The 26,381-nt window shown below is 42.7% G+C and overlaps 1 protein-coding gene across 2 annotated transcripts in view; it reads left to right on the forward strand.

Annotated features, from left to right (window-relative positions):
- The first annotated feature begins 8,258 nt into the window (after positions 1-8,258).
- LOC119170840 (uncharacterized) overlaps positions 8,259-26,381 on the forward strand; it is a 30,147-nt gene continuing 12,024 nt past the window's right edge. Inside the window, exons 1-2 of one of the 2 annotated variants that reach the window (XM_037422107.2) lie at positions 8,259-8,409; positions 25,224-25,330. In XM_037422107.2, the coding sequence (XP_037278004.1) occupies positions 25,253-25,330 (78 nt within the window). In that variant the 5' untranslated portion in view covers positions 8,259-8,409; positions 25,224-25,252. Of the gene's footprint in view, positions 8,410-18,633; positions 18,745-25,223; positions 25,331-26,381 lie in introns of those variants that run through there. The other variant, XM_037422108.2, reaches the window with a different exon arrangement.

Below are 26,381 nucleotides of genomic sequence, written 5' to 3' on the forward strand. Positions count from 1 at the left end.
GGCCGCGAGCACGCTATGAGCATGGTATGTTGCCATGTTCTTACATGACATGCATGTCAGGATTATCATGCTTGCACCAGTCATATATTTCTTCATTCATTGACGTCACGTAACACGAAATTTGGTATATGTTGAGCTAGCAAAACGGCCGCGAGCGTATCATGAAGGGCCCAATATACTCCAATGTACCGATGAACGCGCGCGCATGCTAGGCACAGCAACGCTACCTTAGCAAAACGCGAGCACTCTATATAGTCTGACGCCAAGCGCGACCAGCGTAAGTCAGCGCGGCCCGACGGCAACCGGCGCGAAATGCGACATGCTGAATTTCATGCCGACGTGTTACCCAGACAGCACTGCGTCTCCCGCTTTTCGTGACGGAGGGACACTGGACGCGCTGAAAGGCGCATGCGTCAAAGCAACGCAGCGCTGTGCGTGCCTGCGAGTATATGGCAGGACCAGCGCCTATTGTGGCAACGCCGGCGCGACACGACGAAATGAATGCCGGTGAGCACGCACACTGCGTCACGTCGAAATGTATTGGCGCCTTGACTGTGGCTTGTAGTCATGTGCACATCACACGCATCTCATGATTATCATGTTTGCACCAGCCACATACCTTTGTCATCCATTGGCGTCACGTAATGCCAAATTTCGCATATGTGAAGCTAGCGAAACGGCCGCTAGCGCATCATGAGCGTATCATGTAGTCATGTTGTTACATGACACGCATCTCATGTTAATCATGTTTGCACCAGTATCATACCTTCGTCATCCATTCCTGTCCCGTAATGCCAAATTTTTTATTCCAAATCTTAAACCTTCCTGAACTCGCCATTCGGCGGAAAATAGCCCGGCTAATTTCTTTCATAAACTTTATTATCATAACAATGGCCTTCGCGAGCATTTTGTTAAACCCCCCTCATCCGTATCATCCAGAATAGATCATCCACAAAACGTTCATGTTCCTCAATGCAGAACCACAACCCATTTGCATGCTTTCATTCCAAGAACTACATCTCAATGGAATCTACTCCCACGATCAGCTACCGCAATCACCGACACATCACATTTTAAGGTTTTTTTTTTACAAAACATGCTTGGCGCTACTTGATTTCTGCTTTATGCATATGCTTTCTGCTTTATGTATATGATTTCTGCTTTATGTTTATATGTATGTATACATAATGTGTGTGTTTGTGTGTCATGTCCTTTTCTTGTTGTTTTTAGGAATGTTTATTGTTTGCTTAGTGCTTGAACATGTACTACCTGACTTACCGCTACTGCTACGTTGTCTTTGTTGACGTAGTTTATATATAACGTAGTTCTGTATTATTCTGCCAAATATTGAACTTTTGTTCTGGTATATATTTATCAAGTGTTGTTTCCCATTTTTGACATGTAACATGCCCCTCCCCTCTGTAATGTGAAAACCCTGAGAGTATAAAAATAAATAAAAAAATAAATAAAATGAGTGAAGCTAGCGAAACGGCCACCAGCGCGTCATAAGCGTGGCATGTAGTCATGTTGTTACATGAAACGCATCTCATGATTATCATGTTTGCAGCAGTCACATACATTCATCATCCGTTCACGTACTGTGATATCAAGTTTGGCATATGAAACGCTGGCGAAACGGCCTCGAGTGCATCATGAGCGTGGCAAGTAGTCATGTTGTTACATGCCACGCATGTCATGATTTACACGTTAGGGTCTGTGGCTTGTGTTCGCCGTGCAATCTTCCATACCATACCAGTTTTGCAACATGCCATGTGAACGAAACCACCGCAAGAGCTGCAGGACAAGGAAATGTAAATCATGGCATTCGTGAAATACATGTCATGATTTTCATGGTTTAACTAATCAAATATGTTCTTCATACATTCATGTTATGCCACACCAAGTTTGGTAATGATACCATTATCGAAACGGCCAGGAGAGCTGAAAGTCATAGGCGGATAGATAGATAGATAGATAGATAGATAGATAGATAGATAGATAGATAGATAGATAGATAGATAGATAGATAGATAGATAGATAGATAGATAGATAGATAGATAGATAGATAGATAGATAGATAGATAGATAGATAGATAGATAGATAGATAGATAGATAGATAGATAGATAGATAGATAGATAGATAGATAGATAGATAGATAGATAGATAGATAGATAGATAGATAGATAGATAGATAGATAGATAGATAGATAGATAGATAGATAGATAGATAGATAGATAGATACGCTCAAAGTCACTGAAGTTCGGTAAGAAATCCTTCGCAGTTATTATCTAAAGTATTGCATATTTTAGGATTGGCATCGACCGCATGTAGTTACGGGAGAAAAAGACGACATGCATTTGACCATTGCCTTCAGTGCTTAGTTCCACTGTCGATCCGTCGGAGCTGTTGGAGCACCTAGAAGCAAACTGATTATGAATTTCGCAAACCTTATGCGCACTTCGTGGTCGAACTAAGAGATATTTACAGTAACTTACCACTAGCAGGAGCGACTGGAACAGGCTTGAGGCACCAGAAGTGAAACACTGGCGCGTACAACGAGATCGACGCTTTGCTGCGACTACACGGCTACGAGCGGGGGCCATCAAAAATAAAAACGAACTTTAATAATCTCACAAAGCAATACAGGTAAGTTCTAGAAACATTTTATTCAGTGATGGATTTATGAATTCACTATCGTAGTGGCATGCAAAATTTTTGGCGTTCGAGCGGTTCTTGCCCGAATAACATTGCTAATAAAGGGCTTCATAGACATACCGTACGTCGAGTTATGTCAGTGGCATGTTTTACGGGACGCAAATGCCACCTGCGGAATTTCATCTGACCCAAGCTCAAACCGGATTAGCTTGGGCCATGTAGTGGTGGTGATAAAGTTGATCGCGATCAAGAGAACTGATCCGAATCGCCCTGATTGCGAATAAAAGTGTCAGTGTGACACCGGCAATAATTGTCCCAAAACTGTAGCTGTGAAGACAAGAAAGCCGTCTTTTTGTCAACACTTGTTTTCTGTTTATGTTCCTAAAATGATCAAACCTTGGCATTTTTATGCAAGCGTGATGATGTACTATTATTAGGGCTTTATTTAGCTATATAATGAACTGAGAGTAAAAATAAGCCGACAGCCCGATAACGTTTATCTGCCTTCCTAATTAGCAAGGGCCTCCAAATAAGGCCATGTCATGCACTTGCTGTGCAGTAAGACCACCTCTCGTGCTGCCTCTTTCGATGAGACCACTACACGCTAGTTCTTTCAAGTCCTAGTTAGTATGTAAATACTTCCTACAGAAGCATGTGTAAGCAGGCATTTATATTTCTTCATCGGCGTGCGTTGACTGCTGGTGCGACCTTCACACTCGCTTTGTGTGCGGCCAGTATTTAGTTTCACTTACACGTTTTTCTTCTCTCTATCGAGCTCCCTTTAATGTCATGGTCAACACGTTCGCTGCCATCTTCGCTTATCATAAACTTCATGTACATAAATAATGCCTCCTGGCATGCACCGTAAACAAAAATAAGCCGAGATGGGTGTAAATGGATTGTTCTCTAGCGCAATGTTCTGATGGGGGTTTTATAAACACCATTTGGATGGACCAAAAAATTTACTCCCCAACAGGAGGGGGTTTTTGGATGGATTTAGGAGAGCTTTTCACATCTATTGGGGAACTATTTCAGGTCAGTGTTGAAGGAAACTTTCACATCCACTGAAAAAAAAAATAACGTCCGCAGCCGTACCATCCGCACGCTAACATTAATTTGATTACCTTCGAAGCACATAACATATATCATAGTACACAAGCATGCTCACAATGTGTGTTTAGAAAATTTGGTTAACGATTTAGAGCACTTGGTACTCTACTATGGGAGAGCTTAACAATGCTCACGTGCCGTTGCCAGATAGGAAGGAAACGCGGCGCCGAAGGTACTTTGTCTCAGAGTCACACATAACTCATCAACCCATCATCATCCATATGACTCTCCCGGCATGTCTCCCCCCCCCCCCCCAGGGTCGTATGAGGGGGGAAGTTTTTGTTTATGGCAGAAGGCCATACCCTGGCAAGGGGGCCGCCGTTCGGCACCAGGCGCCCAACAAATGCGACCTGCCTCCTAGCGTAAAAGCCCGGGAGACCAACCATAGGGGCTACCCTTCGGTGCAGTCATTCAATCACGACACACAAAGCGGACATACCCTGGAAAGGTGGGCTAACGCATTGCGTGAGGCGCGCTGCGGTCACGGCCCGTCTCCTGACCGCGAGGGCCCAGCGAGACACAATCCGTCCCTTTGTGACTATAGAGGACTGCTGTTTGGTGCAGAAGCGGATGCCACTGCACGCAAACTCGACGTACCCTCGTAAAGCAGCACGGCTAAAAGCCGGCTTAACCCTTACCGAGGAAGGGAGCCCCCCTCCACCTCGACGAGTAGAGTCGCCGAGCGACCCACCACGGTGGCCGGCGCGCAGTGGGAGCTCACTATACGACGCGGGCTTGATACCGACGGCATAGCGAGGCTTTCTTGCCACTTGGAAGTTGCAGCTGGTGAAATACCGGTAACACTCCGAGAAGCCACCATCGGCTGAGTCGGGGCGAGTGCGTCGCCGGCGCAACTCTCACACCGGTTGCCGGCCACCCTGCCCGTGTCGAGCGAAGCCTACTTCTGACCGCTTCGTAGTTTTAGACGGCGAAACTTCAGGAGCGATCTCTGATGATCGTAATAGCTTACTTTTGTTACCACGCAATTATTCTTCAAAATTTTTTGTAACTCAGCCCTTTAAAGAGCGGCATTCGCGGAGTTTCGTTGAGGAATCGGAGCGATGTCCAGCGTGCTTCAACGGTGCGAAATATCTTGAAACGTTCACAATAAACCCCAGCTGGTCATTGCAAATCTTTGCTGCGCTGATAATTTTGTTGCCTATCGACAGATGCTCACGCGGTCAGGCACAGAAAACACTGGTGTTTCACACTAACGTGCAAACAAATGCCCGTTGATACACAAACACACACACACACACGCACGTGATGACCAGAAAGGTTTTTTTTTTTAAACTCCCTTAAGGAGTTTGTAACCGCGTGACCTGAACCTTCGCGGGAGTTTAACAAGGTCATGGCGTTCATAAACTCTGTCAATAAGTAGGGGGCGTTTTACGACGACATGTGCCGAGTTCACTCCATACCAAGGAGTAAATAATTGGCGCAGGAAAGCTTCAGGGGCTATTATGTAAGAGAAATTCCCATCTCGGCTAATTTTTGCGCATAGAGTACTAGGACGCAGCAGTCAAAACTTACACGGTTATTGTCATGTGAATTCGGTAATTTCTCACCCAGTAGCAAGTTCGTTCGAGTAACAGGCACATACGCCTATTTGAGCTTTTGATATTTTGCACTGCAGCCATCCGCGGCTGCAGACTTCATTTTGCTACTGACTTTGTAAACAGACTTCACAAAACTGATTTGTATGCAAACCCAAGAAAAGCACTGCGTAATGTGGCAGCTTCACTCGGCTGCATAAGCAGTATTCAAAACAAAAGAAACATGTTCCTAAAACTTTTAATAAAGTGAAACCACAGATGTTGCAAACAATATATTGTTATTTTCGGGATGAAAAAAGTGATGTTTCGTGAATCAACAGTGCCTTAGTGTTTTAATAATGTGGGGGCGAAAAAGAATCTCTTTCTCATGATGGAGAACCTTTGAGCGAAATTGTGGATATGTACGAAAAGACAGGCTTTAAAGCTACGCATTTAAAAGGAATAAGGCAGCTTTTTCAACTGTAAGGTGGAAGTGGAACTGTTGCCGTATTAACGCGCCCTCAAACAGTGAATAAATAAATATATATATATATATATATATATATATATATATATATATATATATATATATATATATATATATATATATATATTATGTGTGTGCGTTAATTATCCTTTGAAAAATGCAGGTTTTGGTCAGAAATTCCCCTCCCATTGTATTCAAGTGTATTCAGTGTCGGTACCCAAGCATTATACGTAAAATCACTTTTTATTCATTCATTATTATTATCAATTTTAGGGCTACGATTGAAAATGTAGTCGCTAATGGGCAGCAAGGTCCCTGATGGATTTTTTTTATTTTCGAGTGTCTACTTTAAAACACTGCTGCAATCGTACTTCTTTAGTTCGCAATATAACTTTTTGCAACTACTTTACGTTAAGGAAAATAGAGATGTGATAAACCGATATCGAGAACTTGTTAAACAGACGCCGGGAAACTAACTAGGACAAAGCCCAGTTGGCTACACTCTCTCCTTTCTTCAAACCTTTCGACTAAACCTTTTATAGAATAAGATAAATTACATTGTCGATGTCACCAACCATACATTTCTCGTATCTATGTCACGAACGGTAACCGTAACTCATTCCGGTAGGCATCGGAAAATGCACCAGAACTTATGCGACCTACTCTAGCAGCAACGTCAGAGACCATGGTCACATGATTTTGTTTACGATTCAAATTTTTTAGCTCGACTGATATAGTCTTGTGCGAAGGGCTTTCTTCCTCAAGTCACCGTCTACAAGCAGTGAAGCATACTCTATACCCATCATCATAATCGTTCACATCACCTGATGAATTACGTTTTGTGCGCTATATACAAAATCGCCGTGCGCCATGCTTCGTACAGCGACGAGATAAATTATATGCCTTCGGTAAGATTTTCTTATCAGAAGCGTTCACGTTGAAACCAGTTTTTTTTCCAACATTGTGCCTAAGTGGGCCAATAAATTTCTTAGCACCTGTTTTTTTTTTTACGGATCCAGCCAGTATCACGGAAGAACTTTATTGAGTCATGCATGAGGATGATTGGTGCCTCACTGGCTTCTGCAGCTTGCCAGGACTTGTTGTGCATTCCCAGCTGGCTTTGCAAGTACAGTTTGGGCTGTGGTGCTGCCTACGATCAGTTGATAATCAGACTCTTACAACAAGGCTTCATTTTCCCTCAGCCAATTGTGCCGTACATAGCACAGAAATTCGTTTAATTCGGAACTATTTGTTTTCACCTTTCAGCACATCATGGAAGTTTTGTGTTGTTGTTTCTCTACCGGTTGCACTCAAGAACGGCCTACTGTTTTGGCATCATGGCACGTCTGGTAGTAAATCTTTGAAAGCCCAAGACAGCTCGTGACATTGAGCTCCGCGAAATTGTCTCGAACTGTTGGCGTCGAAGCCAACATTTTTGAGTAGTGACGCAGCGTGTGCATAGCACGTAGTGGTAATGTGAGCGTGGAGAAGACTTCCGGTAGTCGCAGAAGCCGCACTCGTGGGTGGAGTAACGAGCTCACCGGAGTGGCCAACTTGGCTTGTTTACAGGGTTTAGTAACTCGATTCCTTACTTGGAGCAGCACACACTTACGCTTTGCCGTATAGTTATGCACCCAACAAGCATCCGTGTGAAGCATGCGTGAAGCATTTACCTCAACGTAAACTCTCATTCACCTGTTCCTCTTCCCGTTCACTCGAATGAATTCACGAGATCTTCGGGGGAGCCATTGTTCTGGAGTGCTAACGTCGCATATGTTCTCTTCGTGTTATAGTAAGGCATTCGCTGCTGCCCATCGAGCCGAGATAACGGCCTGTGCGGAGGCGGGCGTGACGAACGGTTAGGACGGGGCGACGCATCGCGTTCCTTTCTCGAGTCCACAGAGAGCGAAAGGCTGCTCTCGAAGCGAGTCGAGCACGACGCGACCGCGGGGTCACGTCTCATAAAGCGAAAGAAATAATAACATCGCAACTGCCCTCCCGGCCCGCTTCTTCCGAGCGCCTTCTGTCAAGGCCACTACCATGCTGTCACTCGTGGAAGGGGGGGTTGGGGGGGGAGGCAATAGAGCGGGTAAAACAAAAGCAACATGCCGCCATCACGCGACCGTTAAGAAAGCGACAGCCGAATAACGTCGGAATGATACGGTCCGCTTGCTTCTCTTACGAGACACGTGACGTCATTGCAAGTTGCCAAGCGCCATTGGAAGCGCCGTCCTCGAGCACGGGCAGAAGGCTAAGGCAGAATATAAAGGGAGTGAAGATGAGCGACCGTTTTGTCTTTCGTGTCTCACCCTCTCTCTCTCCCTCAAAAACGGCAACGGTAACGGAAGATGGTCTCGGCCAATCAGCGACGTCGCTCGGTGCCCTCTCCTCTCTTTCTGCCTCGGAAATTTCGGGTGAGAGCATAGGCGCATTGTTTCCGGGCGAATACGAGGCGTTGCTTCCTTCCGGGCTCATAAAAGCGCACGCTCTTCGCTGCGGCCACGCTACATCAACTCCGTGTGCCTGGCAAAACGTCACAGCGCCGTCCACAGGATATCACACGCACCGCGGCGGCCCGAGACCCGAGGACTTTGGTTATCTGCCACCAACCGCGTAAGGTGAGATCAGATTTTTTCGGAATGTTTCTTCTAATTCTTGCACTACCCTTCACAATTGTTCAGTTCTTTCAAGATGCCTACTGCTGCAATTCTTCTCGAAAACTCCTAGACGCTCATGGCAATGGTCGTTCCAGGCGGGGCAATCATGTACTTCTGTTATGTTGGTAACATTAAAACATGGTTCATTTGAAGATAATACTATCAATACCATCGCGACATCACGCTGTCGTGTGAACTGACACAGACATTCAATTTGTTTTCCCATAGGCAAGCCAAATTTCTGTAGCTATGCGCTCGGCAAAGCTAGAAATAAAACCGAGACGTTGTCATTTCTTCGTTGCACAAGGGATTTCACGGTAGACGTGTGACGCTATCCCGAACAAAAGAATTGTCGGCAAAAGTGCTATCTATACAAAAAGACTGGATTAACAGCTATACCTTCTCAATTACCTCAGAATGTAATTTTGGTGACGAGTGTTGTCGTCGAGTAATGTTTATTAGTAATAATAATAATGGCACCTAAAGGTTCTTCATTTGTGGCAATATTTTAGAACCTGTCAAAGTGCTGACTTTACAGTCTACCTCGTTAAAGAGAAGCATAAGTGCTGACCATTACTTGCGACGAAGACCGATAAATGCTCAAGAGTTCACCATGAGAAAAATGTTATGTCATCATTCTCACATCCCCAATATCATATATTTTTGTGCATGCTCTCTGGCCCTTTCTTACTGTGTTGTCAGACTATAATTGAACCAAACTTATATCTGGCTCGATAATTCGACGCATATTTATAAAACAAGGTTTTTTTTTGTACAGTCATCTTGCAAGTGAGACCTCATTTTCCAAATACCTGTTCTATCATCTCGCGTTTTTGAAGGTTGTGAGCGGATATAGACTTGGCCGATTGGTGTCAGTGCTACATTGCATTACTGTTTGGCTTATGAACAGTGGTAAAGTAAAGCAGTGTTTGCTTTCACAGTGGGTAAAATTGGTTTCACTGAATGAATCGACTAGATCTTCTAACGAACATATCAGAATAAATTTATGATGGGTCTAAAAAGGTGTACAGCAAATTGAAAATGGTAGTAAGATTGCAGTGCGTTATAGGAGATGTGCAAATGTCAAATTCGCTCTCACATAAAAAAAAGTGGAAGAGATAATAGAACTTCAAGCAGGTTATGTTATGTCCTTTTCTACGCTACTAATGTGGGGGCAATAATGAATTCATAAGAGAAAGGTAATATATTGAGACTGCCACGTTCTGTACCAGACAATCATGCCCAGTGAAAATCATATACACCTACTTTCAAAAGATAAAACGCTGCGCCAGAAATCAAAATACTTTCAACAGGAGTGTCACTTCCGGCGAGGTCTCGGCCAATAAACTTGACTTCTTTAAGACCAGTTGCTGCTTCAAAGAAACCAATATCTCTTGCCAAAACCTTTCACTTCAATGAGAAGCCCTGCGCAAAATTTTTTTGTCATCCCCACAAGCCTCCGTCGTCCACTGAACGTATATCTTGTTTAAACTCTGCACATGAACACATGCCAGCGCAAGTTTGCTTTCTCACAAGCACAGATGCGCCAACATCTTTAGTGAGCTTCCAACACAACGGAAACAAATGAGGAACAGGAAGTCGGAAGAGAAACAGAACAGGAACAGGTTAAAAGCAGCACTGTCTGCGCTTGTGTCCTGTTCCTCTTCAGCGTCCATACACTACATGCCCCACACTGAATGCTTTCTCGCGAAGGCACGACCCTACCGCATGCACAATGCAGGAGAAAAAATATTTCAAGGCTTTGTTTTATCATGTCGTGTGCCATGCGTGCACTTCCACTGCCTCTAGCCTTTGACCTGTCATACCTAAAGTCACTGAAACATTTCGATCGAATTACGAAAAGTTCACAACTTTGTCGGTCAGTTCAATGTGCGAACAGCTGCTCATATATAGATAAAAAAGATTAGACAATTCCATTTATAGTTGCTTTCATGAAGTGCTCAAAAATTAGACAAGACAATTACTTCACTAACAGTATATACAACAGTAATAATTAGTGTTTACCTTATGACATCTTTTTACTATTCTTTTCAAGTTTTCCAACAGAGAAAAATTTTACTCTGAAAAGAAAAAGTGCGCCTGTTTATATAATTCTGTCCTTCGTAGGTCATACTGTCTGTTCGAATGATTTATCGAAAGTCTTCATCGGTCATTTCTTTTTTTCTCAGCGTCCACAGCATAATTAATATACAACCACAGCTCCTTGAGACAGAATCCTGAATAAAATGAGCATCATTACATTTGTTGGTTTGTGGTGCCGGCATTTTCGTTTAGGTCATCAAAGAGATGACGTGGCAGTAACCTTTCAAGCCACGGTACACAAGCTCAATCAAACGCTTGACAGATTTTGAAAGGTAATAGGATCTAGAAACAAGTACAGAACATCGCAATTCATTTGCTTGAATGCGCTGAACCCCGATGATATTCCCCATGGCAAATTTTGGTGCTTCGTTATATTGTTCGCACCAAACTTAAGTGTTCACGGCTAAGCACGATTTCGTCGATTCTGCTCAGTAAACTAACCTGTAAGAGAAAAAGAAGTAAATGAGTCACAGTAAGGATTACCGAGATAGACATTACGACATCACTACCAACGTGCTATCTTGTATCAAACTAAACACATCTCATTGAATCCATACCAGCGTGGCCTATGTGTATCTATCATTGACTATGAAATTTTGAAAACTGTTCATGTCAGTACATTGATTTAATAACAGGAAATAAGCAGACCTTCATAAAATAATTTATCCGGTTAAAACTGACATGCAGATGAACCTTACTTGACAAGGTTCGTGAAAATAAATAACCTCCAATGATTAAAACACCTCTTTTTACTTGGCAACTTCCCATTTTTCGAATTTCACCTAAATGTTTTCTATAGGTATGTGCTACTAGTTTTATTTCATAGCCGAGAGGTTAGACCTACCACCCAGAGAAATTCTACGCGGTGAAGCAGTGGTTATTCCGCTGTGCTGCTGACCCGAAGATCGCTGGTTCAAAACCCACTGTTACAGCCACAATTCGATAGCGTGGAAATGCCAGAGTACCATATGCTGAGCGATGGCAGTGCAAGTCAAAGAACACCAGATGGTCGAAATTGCCGGAGCCTTCTACTACGGCGCTCCTAATAAACGTATCGCGGTTCTCGGACGTAAACCCCCAGATATTACTCTCATGACCAGACAGTGAAGACTTTGGAACGTGTTTGGTCGGCAGACAAGCACGAGTTTCGGTTCGACTATCGAAGCTCCATTTCCTGAAAGTCAACACACGTTTCCTTTGTATACAGCTTCACACGTCTTCTGCAAAGACAGCGCTATGATTCGAACACAAGGCAGTGTACTGAGGAGTAAAGACACTTCGGAGTTGCAATAGAAGGAATCATACTCATTGTCGAAGCTCGTTTACACGTAGAGAAAATATGAACGCACTTTAAAAAAAAGAACGCTGTTTAAATAAAGAACATGACACGCTTTGTTTTTCTCAAACAGAACATCAGACAAAATTACTTTTACATTGATAGGATTTTAAAAGGTTAGACAACGTTTTTCAATTTATTGTTACCGTAATTTACCGCACCGTTTGATTGATATCCTTGGGAAAAAAAGAGGGCAGTGTTTATGTCACAGCGGGAAAGCCAACTGGAGAAGTTAGTTTTATGTTGTTTTGAATGGTTGCATATTTTAATTTATTTATTAGGTAATTAGTTCCGCTCTATTCCTTTCTTTTCTCACTTTTTTGTGTGCATATTTTGTATCTCTTCCTATTTCTTTTTTTCACTTTATCTCTTTCTCCTGATTCTTCTCTTTCTCGGCTATTTACAAAGCAAACCCACGAGCGACTGCAAATACGTGCCACACGCTATGAAACTTAAAAAAAAAAATATGGGTGGCACTTCAGCTTCGCCTTTAAGAGTTGAACGCGATAGTGAAATCCGGACCCTAGTGCGCGCTTCAACCACTAAGTGCATACTTATCAATATATTGTGCTACATACACACACACGCACACACACAAACACGCACACAGTAGATCGTACCAGCGCGCAAATTGTACATACAGGTTTTTGTTCTAAAGCAAGAGACACATGGCCTCCAAGATAAACGCCACGCGCTCGCCATCTCCGAGGCTATAAACAGTCTCACAATGCCTCACAGATAGTAGCACATTATCTAGCGTTTACTGTTTTCTTGATCAACGTCTCTGGAAAGGCATGATATGTTTTCTGCTAGATGGACATAGTTGTCCAATTTTAGAGCTGTTCGAAAGTTCCTGTGTGTTTTTAGCGGCGATGTCTTCACTATCCCGGCCTTTTTCGACGTAGTTTAAGGCTTCCTGAATGCGCCTACAAATTCTCGTTTTCGTCGTGACATCTGTAGAACGTAATGCGTTAAAGGGGCCCTGAAACACTTTTTTCAAGTAACCATGGAATTAATTCACTAGAAGAGCATAATGCCTCACGAATTCAACACCACAAAGAAACTTTAAGAATTCCTACAGTGCGGGTGGAGTTACAAAGGTTTGTCGCATGCTGCAATTGCAATATCTCTTCTCTCGTCTCGACGAAAGTGCTGGAAGCTAAGAAGGGGGAAGGGGGTGGCAGGGGCAAAAGACCTACCGCGCCTCATATCTTTGAGCACTCTTTTTTCATCGAATGCGCGACTTTCTCAGTGTGATCGCGCGCGCACGCGCAGACAAGTAGCGGCTTCCTGCAGCGATATTGGTAACTTGATTTTTCGGTCACAGACGCACAGACGATTTTTTACTCACAACCAACGGGGTCCACACCGACGGCGGGTTTTCTGCGACACGAGCTCTCTAACGCTATCGCGTTAATACAGTAAGGCATATCTTGAGTTGCACACAAACAACGTTTAGAAGATCACTTCGTGACATTTCTGTGCAACAGATTCTGGCACTAAGTGTAGTCCCGCAGGCAACAGAAACAGTGAATCAAGCTCCGCTAAATGAAGGTATGAAAAATATATTTGAACAACGGGACCAAAACTATTCGCAAAATGTAGTTCCTAATAGGTGCAATCTACACCAGATTATTTTGTTCCTTTGGAGTGAGTATAAGAAAACTTATGGCAGCATAACTCTTGGAGTCTCAAGTCGGCAGGAACAGCACAGCTTCTTCGTTTGTCTGTTTCCTTCAAAATATGGCTCCTACCCACTCAAGTGGATTGGCCAAGAAAGAGCAGAGTACTTTTTTTCTGTGAGCATTGCAACCATGTATAAGAATGAATTTATATTCATGCCCAGCAATCTGGGACATCTCTAGTGCGACAAAGCCGACACCAAGCAAAAGCGCTGGGCGTAATGCTATGGGGAGCATTCTTCAAAATTTGATTACTTGGCAATTCCCAAATTTTCGCTGATTGCACTTGAGGCACTCAATGCTGACGACCTCCTTATGCTGTACAACGCGATTAGTTTTGATTGATCGGCTAGATTTTTTCCCGAGAGACTAATTTGTATCCATTGAAAATGTATGGGGTGATTTTTGAAAATCCAATTGTAGCGCAACGTTAAGTTATTCGCTAATTGCACTCTGGTGGCATGTACGATAAGAAAACCTGTCTTTGTTTTTCGCAAACTCATGGGATTACGCTGGGTGGACTTTTTTCTAAAGAGCTTCTCATATCGATGGTGCAGGAAAGCAGCAATACAGGGGCAAAGTAATCATCTGTCCGTAAATTGATTAGAAAGCATGGTAAAACCTCAACAAAAGTCTGTAGATGTCATGTACATTATCTAGATGAAGCATGAAGAATTTCATAACTGTAGTAAATAATTATCACTAATGTAACAGTTTAATTTAACTTATAGGGGGAAGCTCTCAATGTAGAAGCACAAGGGTAGTACAGTACCGATAGCGTTTCAATGTGAACAGTTACGATAAAGTGCTAGATAACAATTTGATATCTTTAGTGTGTACTGTTTATTGTTCACATTAATGAGGACTTCAGGTTAATTGACATCATTAATTGTAGACTATTTATGTGTTGAGTGATACCATACGAAAAGCGTCCTAAATGGCAAACAGATTTGAAAGTATGAAATTCCGAAATAGGTGTTTCATGACAAACACGCAGACAGGCACACAGACAGACAGGCAGGCAGGCAGGCAGGCAGACAGACAGACAGACAGACAGACAGACAGACAGACAGACAGACAGACAGACAGACAGACAGACAGACAGACAGACAGACAGACAGACAGACAGACAGACAGACGGACGAACGGACAGATGGACGGACGGACGCTGCGCCCCATTCACCACCATGCACTCCATCGATATGCTGTAAATTTTTTAGCTTCGCTATGCAGTCATGTCACGTTATATGAAGTTTAGTACATATATTTAGCAAACGAAACAGCTGCTTGCACGCCACGAACGTGGTATGCACATCATGCCGTACGTGACATCCGCACCATCATTTTTATAAAAGGATTCATTATTTGCGTTCGTCATACAGTCATATCTTGCCATAGCGAATTTAGTGCCTATCCAGGAAACAAAACCACTGCGAGCGCGCCATGACAGTGGAACGTAAGTCATGTCATACGTGACATGCATGCGATGATTTTTATGTTAACACTTTTATTCTATATTTGTCACACAGTGACATTACGTAGTACCAATTATAGTATATAGTACCAATTAAAGTACATATCTAGTGATCAGTAATCTTCGACGACTTGCGTGGAAAATCACGTTTTCACTATGGTGCCCACCAAGCAACGAGACGAATCGTCAACACCACCGGCCCACTTTGATTTCTCTTCCCGTGCCCACTGGGCTCGACCGAAGAGAAGCCACCCTTCTTCATCGCTTATAGGTAGGAGTGGCATTCATCATCATCATCATTATCATCATCATCAGCCTGACTACGTCCACTGCAGGACAAAGGCCTCTCCCATGTTCCGCCAGTTAACCCGGTCCTGTGCTTGCTGCTGCCAATTTATACCCGCAAACTTCTTAATCTCATCTGCCCACCAAACCTTCTGTCTCCCCCTAACCCGCTTCCCTTCTCTGGGACTCCAGTTAGTTACCCTTAATGACCAGCGGCTATCCTGTCTACGCGCTACATGCCCGGCCCATGTCCATTTCCTCTTCTTTATTTTAACTATGATATCCTTAACCCCCGTTTGTCCCCTAATCCACTCTGCTCTCTTCTTGTCTCTTAAGGCTACACCTACCATTTTTCTTTCCATTGCTCGCTGCGTCGTCCTCAATTTAAGCTGAACCCTCTTTGTAAGTCTCCAGGTTTCTGCTCCGTAGCTAAGTACCGGCAAGATACAGCTGTTATATACCTTCCTCTTGAGGGATAGTGGCAATCTACCTGTCATAATTTGAGAGTGCTTGCCTAATGTGCTCCACCCCATTCTTATTCTTCTAGTTACTTCAATCTCATGGTTAGGCTCTGCGGTTATTACCTGCCCTAAGTAGACATAGTCTTTTACAACTTCAAGTGCACTATTACCTATCTCGAAGCGCTGCTCTTTTCCGAGGTTGTTGTACATTACTTTCGTTTTCTGCAGATTCATTTTAAGACCCACCTTTCTGCTCTCCTTGTCTAACTCCGTAATCATGATTTGCAATTCGTCCCCTGAGTTACTCAGCAATGCAATGCCATCGGCGAAGCGCAAGTTGCTAAGGTATTCTCCATTAACTCTTATACCTAACTGTTCCCATTCTAGGCTTCTGGAAACCTCCTGTAAGCACGCGGTAAATAGCATTGGGGAGATTGTGTCCCCCTGCCTTACACCCTTCTTGATTGGTATTCTGTTGCTTTCTTTATGAAGCACTATGGTAGCTGTTGATCCCCTGTAGATTTCTTCCAGAATGTTTATATATACTTTATCTACGCCCTGATTCCGCAGTGTTTGCATGACGGCTGATATTTCTACTGAATCAAATGCCTTCTCGTAATCTATGAAGGCTATGTATAGTGGTTGGTTATACTCTGAGCATTTCTCTATTACTTGATTGATAGTATGAATGTGGTCAATTGTTGAGTAGCCTGTTCTAAATTCTGCTTGTTCCTTTGGTTGATTGAATTCTAATGTTTTCTTTACTCTGTTAGCAATTACTTTTGTAAATAGCTTGTATACTACAGAGAGCAAGCTGTTCGGCCTGTAATTCTTCAAGTTCTTGTCATCTCCTTTCTTATGTATTAAGATGATGTTAGCGTTCTTCCAAGACTCTGGTACCCTACCCGAGTGGCATTAACAAAATCTTAATCATTTGTTATAGGAATGGCCCACAACGCTCTCTGCGATGCCTGTCGTTGCGAAAAAACGCTACACCTTACACTGTGCGACTATCCATTGTATGACATCCAGAGACAGTCACTGGCGTCCGTTCTTGCGCGCATCGACAACAGCCAAATGTCTGTGGACACTATTCTTTCAAGTGCCTGAGAGAAGACATTGCAACAGAAGGCGATAAAAGCTCTGTTGAAATTCCTACGCGACACGCACTTGAACAAGCGCCTGTAACAGCATTGTCACACACCGCGAAAGGCAAGACCGGACTAAGACTGAGTGTGCGCGCGTGTGCTGCTGAATGTGCCGTGTTTATCTCTCTTCCCTCTCTTCTCTCTATCTTTCATCTCCCCCATCCCAATCCCATGCACAGGGTAGCAAACCAGTTGCCTATAGACTTGTTAACTTCCCTGACGTTCTTTTTCTCCTATTTTCCTTCCTTCCTGCCAGTGAATGAAACAGCCGCAAGCGCACCACGAAGATGGCATATAAATCATGTCATAAAAATGGCATATACGCCATCGTTGCTAATACCTGCTCGTTGTTTTGGTCATACGCTCTTTACGAGCCTCACTATTTTTGGCTTACCTTAAACTAAGAAACGGCTGCGAGAGTGCTATTAATGTAGCATATAGATCATACCATTCATAATATACGTGTCGTGAGTTTCATGTTAAAACCTGACGCTTATATTCTTCATGCAGTCATGTCATGCCAGGGCAATTTCAGAATACCGTACTTTCAAATCTGTACGCTATTTCGGACACTTTTTGTATGGTATCACTCAACACACGGGCATCATATAAATATAGATTGTAGTTAACCCAAACTGCCCAATATTGAGAATAAACTGCACAAACCAATGATATGAAATTGTTATCAATCACCTTATCGTAACTGTTCACACTGAAACACTCTCTGTATTGTACTACATATGTACTTCTACATGGAGAGCTCCCCCCCCCCACATAAGTTTAAATTAAATGGTTACATTAGTGGTAATTATTTACTACAGTTATGAAATTTAGGATGCTTCATAGACATAATGTACATCACCTCTGCAAACTTTTGTTGAGGTTTTATTATGCTTACTCATCAATTTACGGACAGATGATTCCTTTACCCCTGTATTGCTGCGTTTTTGCGCTATCGGTATGGGAAAGCTCTTTTGAGAAAAAATCCACCCAGCGTAATACCATGAAGTTGCGAAAATGAAAGACAGGTTTTCCTATCGCACATGTTACTAGAGTGCAATTAGCGAATAAGTTAACGTTGCGCTACAATAGAATTTTCAAAAATCACCCCATATATTTTCAAAGGATACACATTAGTGACTCGGGAAAAATCCAGCCGGTCAATCAAAGCTAATCGCGTTGTACAACACAAGGAAGTTGTCAGAATCAAGTGAGTCAAGTGCAATCAGCGAAAATCAAGGCATTGCTCGGTAATAATTTTTTGAGGAACGCTCCCTATAGCGTTACACCCAGCGCTTCTGCTTGGGGTCGGCTTTGGCGCACTAGAGATCTCCCACATTCCTGTGCATGTAAAATATAACTAATGCAAGCCTTTCTGGTTTCCCTGCGTTTTCCTCTTTCCTTCTTGTCTTCCTCTCTTTTTCTCGAAGGCATACTTTGTTTTTTGTTTTACTTTTTCTTTGTTCTTTTGCATCTCCCTCTTCTGCTTCTTCTCTCTTTCTCTATCTCACCTTGTCACTTCCTTTTTCTTCCACTGTCTTTCTTTGTGTCTTAATTTTTTCTTCTTTCCTATCTCTTCACGGTTCTGTTTCTAAATTTTTTTCTCTATCAATGCTTCTTGCTGCCATACTATAACTTTATATGTTCATTCCATTTACTTTAATTTTCGTCTCTTGGTTATAGTGCTCAGAATTTGACCGATAGGATTTGGGTTCCATCCCTACCGTGGTGGTTGCATTTTTCCGAAGGCGAAATCATATATGCCAGTTTACTGTGCGACGTCAGTGCACGTTAAAGGGACACAAAGGTGAAAAACCATTTCTCACGTATTCGTAAAGCACACTTTCATAATCTTGAAAACACCACTGTTACCTCACGACGACGCTTGGCAAGGGAGAAGATGTGCCCAAAGAAAATGCGGACTAACACGCCACCTTGGGAGTCCCACACCGTGACGTCATACATTTTGAAAGTGTTCTTCGCAGCCTCCAATCGCTAAACATGAAGCACATTTTAATCGATGGGTGCCATTGACCTAACATACAGCGTTCCAGATAATTTCATTCATCTAATGTTGCAAAAATCGTTTTGAAATTTTAACGTCACGCGTGGAAATATCAGCTCGAGATTTAGGAATCAAATTTCAACCTTAATTTTCTCCTTTAGTAATGAAGTTCTGCCGGTGAAACGTATGGCATTTGGTTTTCATAGTGCAGTTTATCAATGTAAACACCATCACTGTTTCTCTTAAATGTTCGTTTAAATGTGAACACCAAGCGGTCGGAATTTCACTCACAATGATATCGTGATTTTGGAGCGTAAAACCCCAGAGGTTATTCTTCCTCTTCCTAATAATAATAATAATAATAATAATAATAATAATAATAATAATAATAATAATAATAATAATAATAATATTATTATTATTATTATTATTATTATTATTATTATTATTATTATTATTATTATTATTATTATTATTATTATTATTATTATTATTATTATTATTATTATTTCTATCTCTCTTTTTTGCATGCTTTACTTCGCAGACCAGTGTTTTCATCTAACGTTCGTACCTGCAGCTGTAGTCGGTGGTGGGGTTTGCCATATTCCTTTAGCGCTTACCCACTTGATGAGACTTGTACGGCAGGCGAAGCGTCTAAGTTACTCTGCTGCTGACCCGCAGGTCGCGGGTTCGAATCCCGGCTGCGGCGGCTGCATTTCCGATGGAGGCGGGAATGTTGTAGGCCCGTGTGCTCAGATTTGGGTGCACGTAAAAGAACCCCAGGTGGTCAAAATTTCCGGAGCCCTCCATTACGGCGTCTCTCCTAATCATATAGTGGTTTTGGAACGTTAAACCCCACATATCAATCAATCAATCAGGCGAAGCGTAGCTGAACAAGCTTTGCTGTAATATATGCATAATCTTTAGGAAGTGTATACCTGCTTCTCTTCGAGCGTTTCTTCAAGACTACCAGTCAGCAGCCGCCTTGGTTTTGCCGCATTCCTTGTTTATAAGCACCATGCGATTAATGATGCGCTTTTTCTGTTTTCTTCGACCGTTAGGGAAAGAAATCTTAGCCTTCTCATGGAGCAGGGACACCAGATCCTGTCTTCGACATGTAAAGAAAGTGACACGTGAGGAGTGGCTTCTAAATTTTGTGCGTCTTTTTCTTTCCTTCTTTTTTTATCATGCAAATTCCATACCTCGCTCGCATATTCAATTGCAGGCGGTACTAACTTTGAGTATACGTGGAGTTGTTTAGTATAGACTCTGCGGGTGCTTGTCTTAAAGTTTATCGAACAAATTCTCACATCTGATTTGCCTTGTCTACTGTGTTTTCAATATGACAGTCTCGCAAAATTATATTTGAGTTCAAATTTACGTTCAAGTATTTTCAGTTACCCGAATGATCGTAAGACCTCTGAGAGTAACCTTTCCGATGTGTGTTGTGTATGTACTAATAGCGCTCATTGAAAAGTGAGGGTAGCTAGAAACACCATATGAGCTCAACCGCCGATGTTCTTAGTGCGAGAGAACCGCTGAAAGGAGGATGCCCTCATGGAAATGGAATGTTATGTGTGAGACTGTCAAGATTTCTGTAAATATCTTGACACACCGAGTGAGTGAGTGGTTTTCGTATGACTCCTTTTTATAAGTTATGAAATACACATCCACTCCGACGTTGTAAGCAATATTGTGCTGCAGTCAATCAGGCACACCTCCGTAAAGGTTCGCCTCTATTGTATGCGCTTGCCCTGTGATCCTCAAAGAAAAATAGTAAGACAGCACCTCACAAGTGCTGTCAAGTGTGAAGGATGAGTTGCCTTCTTTTCTTTTTTCTTCTTCTCTTTTTTTTATTTTTGTCTTCTTCTGTCAGGCTTCAAATCGGTAGCCGAGGCTCCTGAGAACACGCACGAGCGAAATATTATAGCACAGCGCGTGACCTCGAGTCCACTCTCAAATTCAGCTAAATTTTTTTTTTCTCTCAGCAAATGATGCACCAAGCTTGAAAATCGATTAGTACAGCCTTTGCGTGAGCCATTGGCTGATTTGAGCATGGCGCGCCTTGTGGTCGTTACTGCGACCGCCGTAGGAGGTCGCGCCTTGTCCACGCATGCTTGCGTAATCGCACCGAGAAGCGCGTATTTGGAAAAGTCGGAGGGGAAAAGAGCTAAATGTGGCAAGGCACGCGTGCGGGTTTGCTTTCCACTGTTGATTTCTCCCCGCTTAGGTTTCAGCACTTTAGTCGGGACGAGAGAAGAGAGAATATAATTGCAGCGTGCGACAAATCTTTGTAAATCCGCAAGTACTGGACAGATATGAAATATTTTTCGGTTGTTAATCCCTCAGGCAATCAGCTCCTTTAGAGAACCCATTTCGTGGCTATTTCAAAAAGGGTTGCAGGTTCCCCATAAGACTGCACGATGTGCCACAATTCATGTGTCGTAGTCTTGATTGTCTCCCCTAGGTCGAGTGACCTATTTCGATTGCCACTGCTTTTCCATATGAGTTTTAAAATTCGTCCAGTCCTCCTTTTAATTGGTGTTGCAGGTCTTAAAAGACAATAAACCTTCAATATTGGCATATGTGGGACTGTGGTCACATCCGTTCATTTAAGTGCCTACCGCTTACCACTTCTCATCATTGCTGGCGACTCTAATGTGGATGTTTCAAAACACTACCAGACTTGGTTCACACAATACATGAAAGAGGTTTTCTATGTAGACAGAACCTCCGACTGCCTCGTGCCCACGAAGAAGAATGGAGGTGTCACTGACCACTTCTTCATAACAGACACGAACAATTTCAATAAACTAAACTAGGCGTCATACTTCAGTATACATAGGCCCCTCGGATGATTATAGGAACAACTATACTTTTGCTGATGGTGCTGATATATCACAGTTATTCGGCCCAAGTTAAGGTGTCAACAGCCCACTGGACGCGTATTCATTACGCACTGACACATGGACGTAAATATATGTCACGGATGTACGCGTGTTCGGGATGTGCGCGTACGGAACCACCATCACATGGTATTGATATATTCCAGCCTACCTTAGTTTGTAATGGAAGCGCATGTAGAGCATGTGGCTAACGTCCTTCCATCGGCATGCCTCGCATAACGTCGATTCCCAAGGTACGTGGGATCTGCTCTTTTAAAGACGATAGTCTTTCTTTGGGACCTTCGACGGAAAGATTTTGGTGTGTCCGTCCGTCTGTCTGTCTGTACATTTGTCTGTTTGTCCACCCTTAACGATACCTCAAACGGCATCAAACGGCCAACGCCACGCGCAGCGCCCACCAATATTGCTCAAGATTAAGCGTTCATGCTTGTGCGAGTGTCAATTAAAAAGCAATTATTACGTACATCTGAGGCGCCATAACAACAAGTTAATGTTTTGTATGTGTGCCTTTATACTAGAAGAGGCACACACAAGCCACTTTAAGGAATGTAGCATTCATCACACTGAGCTCACAATGCAACGTTATGCTCAAAAAGGCAAGTGTTTCCAACGCTTTTCTAAGACGACATGGTGGTGGCACCTGCCCGTCGGTTTGCGTTCAACACCTTATCACCTCTGAGACAGATGCGCATTTTTCTCCGTGGGCGCGCACGCCTTCGTTTTCGAAGATAACTGCCAGATGGCGCTCGTGTCAAACTTGTCTCGATGTGCTTGTTCGCCTCCGTTACACGCTCGAGTCACTCTAACGCAGTGCCTCCAAATACCATTCACCGATTTTCTTGCGCAGAACATCAAATAAACGTTTTGTTCACTCTTTCCAGGCGCAAGACTATCGTCTTTCGATGACATTTGCAGTGTGACATGCAGATTCGTGGCTAATGTTTTTAATAATATGGCGTAAAAGAAGAAGCTAACGCAAAATAAGGCGCCTGCTACTTCATAGCTGTTAAGCTGGAATCGAGCATAGAACAAAAGAAATATGCCCAGAACAACAGTACATGGAAAATAGTGATGTATTATCACAGGATCTCTCTATTTGCTCCATAGGTTAGCGAACTCCTTATGGGCTGACTTAATAGGACTCACTCAGACTCCGATCGAGCCGTGAGTTTGAGTCTGAGTTTGTCCGTGTGAGTAATATTTTGGTTAGTGAGTTCAAGCGAGCCCATTTGAAGAAACGTTTCGCGAGGGTCAATTCGAGTGAGCTCAGCTCAGGAAAATATTAGTGAATCTGAGTCTGAGTGAGTCCAAAGCCCAATATATATGCTACAGGGTGTCTGAGTGAGTTTTATTAATAATTTTTTTTGCCGACCTGTGGCTCCTATATACTTATCTTAGGCCTCACTGTTAGCCTTACCTGGATTCACGTTTATGCTGGCGTCTGCTCACACGCAATCCGAACTAGTATCACTAGTACACCAGTTCAATATTAATCAGGGCCGAAAGTTACGTAAGCAAATTCTTTAACACCATCCCCCCCGACAACACTTCCAAGGAAACTCTTGATAAGTACACGTACATTTTGTTTTCTTCACTGCGAGCAAACCTATCATAACTTGTATTTGAAAGCAGTAAATTAGAAGGCGCTATTAAGAGCACTGACTGCGTGGCACAGTGGTGTTAAAGAGCGTTGACACCATGGTAGAAAAAACTCATCTTCGGCTAACTAACTCATACGTCGACTCACTTGAACTCACTCGAACTCACTCAGACTCAGATCAAGTCGTGAGTCGGAGTGTGAGCGAGTCCAGGTGAGTAATATGTTGGTGCTTCTGTGTCCGACTCTGAGTGCCTAAGTGTGAAATATATTTCATGAGAGTCTTACTGAGCTCCATCATTTTTTGCTGACCTAAGATTGCCTCTGCCGACTCGGCATTTGCGGTGTATACATAAAATACGCTTGAACAGGAAGAACAAGATATTGACAAAAAAATGCGTCATACGTTCTCACTTATAAATCCAACAACTTTTAGAGGGTCCCCCACTACTTCACAAAAGAAATGATAGCTAGACAATAGAAGTTGTGGCATGAACGTTGTGCCACAATCATTTTACAAACTGGTCATTAAGGGCAGAGGAAACCAATATGTTGAAGTCAGCGCAAAACCATGACGTGAGAAGGGGAGCTAGTTATTCTTACCCCTCACTCCGTGTAGCTTTATTTAGCCAAACTTCTTTCCTGCACAGGCGCTGAGCCTTGCTCTCGATTGCGTCTACTGTGAGAGACCTTAGGGCACCGATGTCGACATAGAATAACAACAGCATAGCACAGATAACTGCGTCGGGCAATGCCTTGTTTCCTGTCATCTCCTCCGTCTTCGGGCGCATGACCGCCAGAAGGGCAAGCGGCGTTTGGTTTAATCTTTTTCTGCGGCGCGTAACGCGGCAAATGTTGGCAGGCGTTATCATGACCTCACAGTTTATAAGTTGGACGTGTGAGCTCGAATTTGGACCTTTTCAATTGTGTTATTTTCATGCACATTTTATTTTCTAGTTTTATTTTTTGGTACATTATGAATTGTGTCTTAAGCATGGTAATACGTATACATGTAATTATATTTCCTTTTATGACATTACACGTTTGATAACCGATTGTACAAACATACATTATAGCTCAAATGAAATGCTCATGAAAGTAAAAGCTATAATTTTAACAGTGGTGCTATAATTATTGCATAATAGGATGTGATACTTCCATTGTATTTAGTGTGTAAGACGCGTGCGATTTTCCGAAAAAGGTAATTTTAAAGTTAGGTAGCTTCACTTTTGTGTATGGTCAAACGTGCAGCAAGGGACTATATCTTTCTTATTATTTCCTTTGAGCAAATTAATTCTTAAAATTAGGTTCAAGGTCTCTGAATTTTTCGCAGAAATTTGTGACACGTGCATGCATAGAGACTGCGTCGAAGATTGGAAATTCTGAACCTAAACTTGATGAGGCCACCTTTATGCCTTTGTTCTATGACGCCAAGTGAAGCAGAGAACAAAGGCATATGTTTGTTAACTGGTCTCAGTGATGTCATTAGTAATGCTATTTTTTTCTGATATCTGAACCAAGCTCTGAGTTTTTAAGAAGATTCAGACTGCCCCCTGGTAGAGGACCTATGATAAGCCAGCAAAATACAATACTAGGTTTAAAGGTTCACTTTTTTATGTTTTTTCCTGCCATTCATTCTCTTCACAAATGCAATTCACAATTTCAACTCTTTCAATCATGAGTCGGCCAAATAAATCGAAAGACACCCGGTGACATCTAAGTGACGTGTCAACAATGATGTCCTCCGTGTTGTAATATGCGCATTCCTGCCTTTTTAGGGGCCCCCATCGCCTTCACATCAGGAGTCATGGCCTCCGTATCGTGGCAAGTAGCGCTCGTAGCAGCAATGCTTACGATTTCCATAGCCACAACACCAGCACGGAAGGTAAGGCACGGCGCATACTTGCCTTGGACAATATCGGACAATGTTTTGGCTCATCAGTTCTTTTGGCACTAATCAGCCAATAGTACACATATGTGTTAACCAATTGCACATGTTTTATAAAGCATATGACCTAGGGCTGTGTACCATTTGCTCTCAGGAAAGTGTTGTGTGAAAATGCAAATGCGTTTTAAATCTGGAAGTTTCGTCAAGTTGTAAGCTTTCCAAGGTTGAAAGCAGCGGAAGTGATGCGATACAAGCCAACAGAAACAAGAATTATCCAGGAAGATGATGCGAACAATGAATACAGTAGCGATCATGGTGTTACCCCGCACCTCTACCAACTTTCATGGGAAGTAAGGCCCAAAATAAAGAATATACCGACAAGATGAACCGATAGAGATTTATTGAAGCAGTTGCAGCCTATATCCCGGAACATCCACAATGGGAGAACTCTTGCATTCGCAGTCTTCATCGCCTTTCTGGAGCATTCTCTTTCCTGATGGCTTGAAACGATACCTATGACTTCCAAACGCAAACCATAATGTCTGAAGGGTAACGATTGTTGCTTTGGGGCATATCGCAATTGGCACTTCTGGCCGACGCTAATGTTGTTGTATTTGTAAAAAAAATACCTTAAGCTGTCATTTCAATCCCGTTCAGGAACTGAATTGATAAATATTCGATTCGGCACAAAGTCCTTCGAAGAAATTGAACTCCTCCGCATTAGAGCTGTTGTGATATCCCACAAGTGGCCTCTCAATGAAAAGGAAGTGCGAGAAGCGCGTTTAATAAAAGGTTGCTGTGGAGAAAAAGCATCATTTTCCGTTAAGCTTCTTTATCTTATTCGATTGCTCTTTGGCACTACCAAAAACGCTGCGCCTTATACGTGACAAGACTCCCGGTGAGCGAGAAAATGAGTTAATAAAAATTCTACCGGCGACTCCATTTTGACAAGCCGGTTTCCTGTGGCCTACGTAATTCTCAAATAAAGTGAGTTCTCTTCCGAGGATGCCTTATACAGAAGATGTAAAATTTCAGAAAATTTCTTCTG

The sequence above is a fragment of the Rhipicephalus microplus genome, chromosome 2 (assembly GCF_043290135.1).
Source record: "Rhipicephalus microplus isolate Deutch F79 chromosome 2, USDA_Rmic, whole genome shotgun sequence".
In the NCBI taxonomy this organism is placed as follows: domain Eukaryota; kingdom Metazoa; phylum Arthropoda; class Arachnida; order Ixodida; family Ixodidae; genus Rhipicephalus; species Rhipicephalus microplus.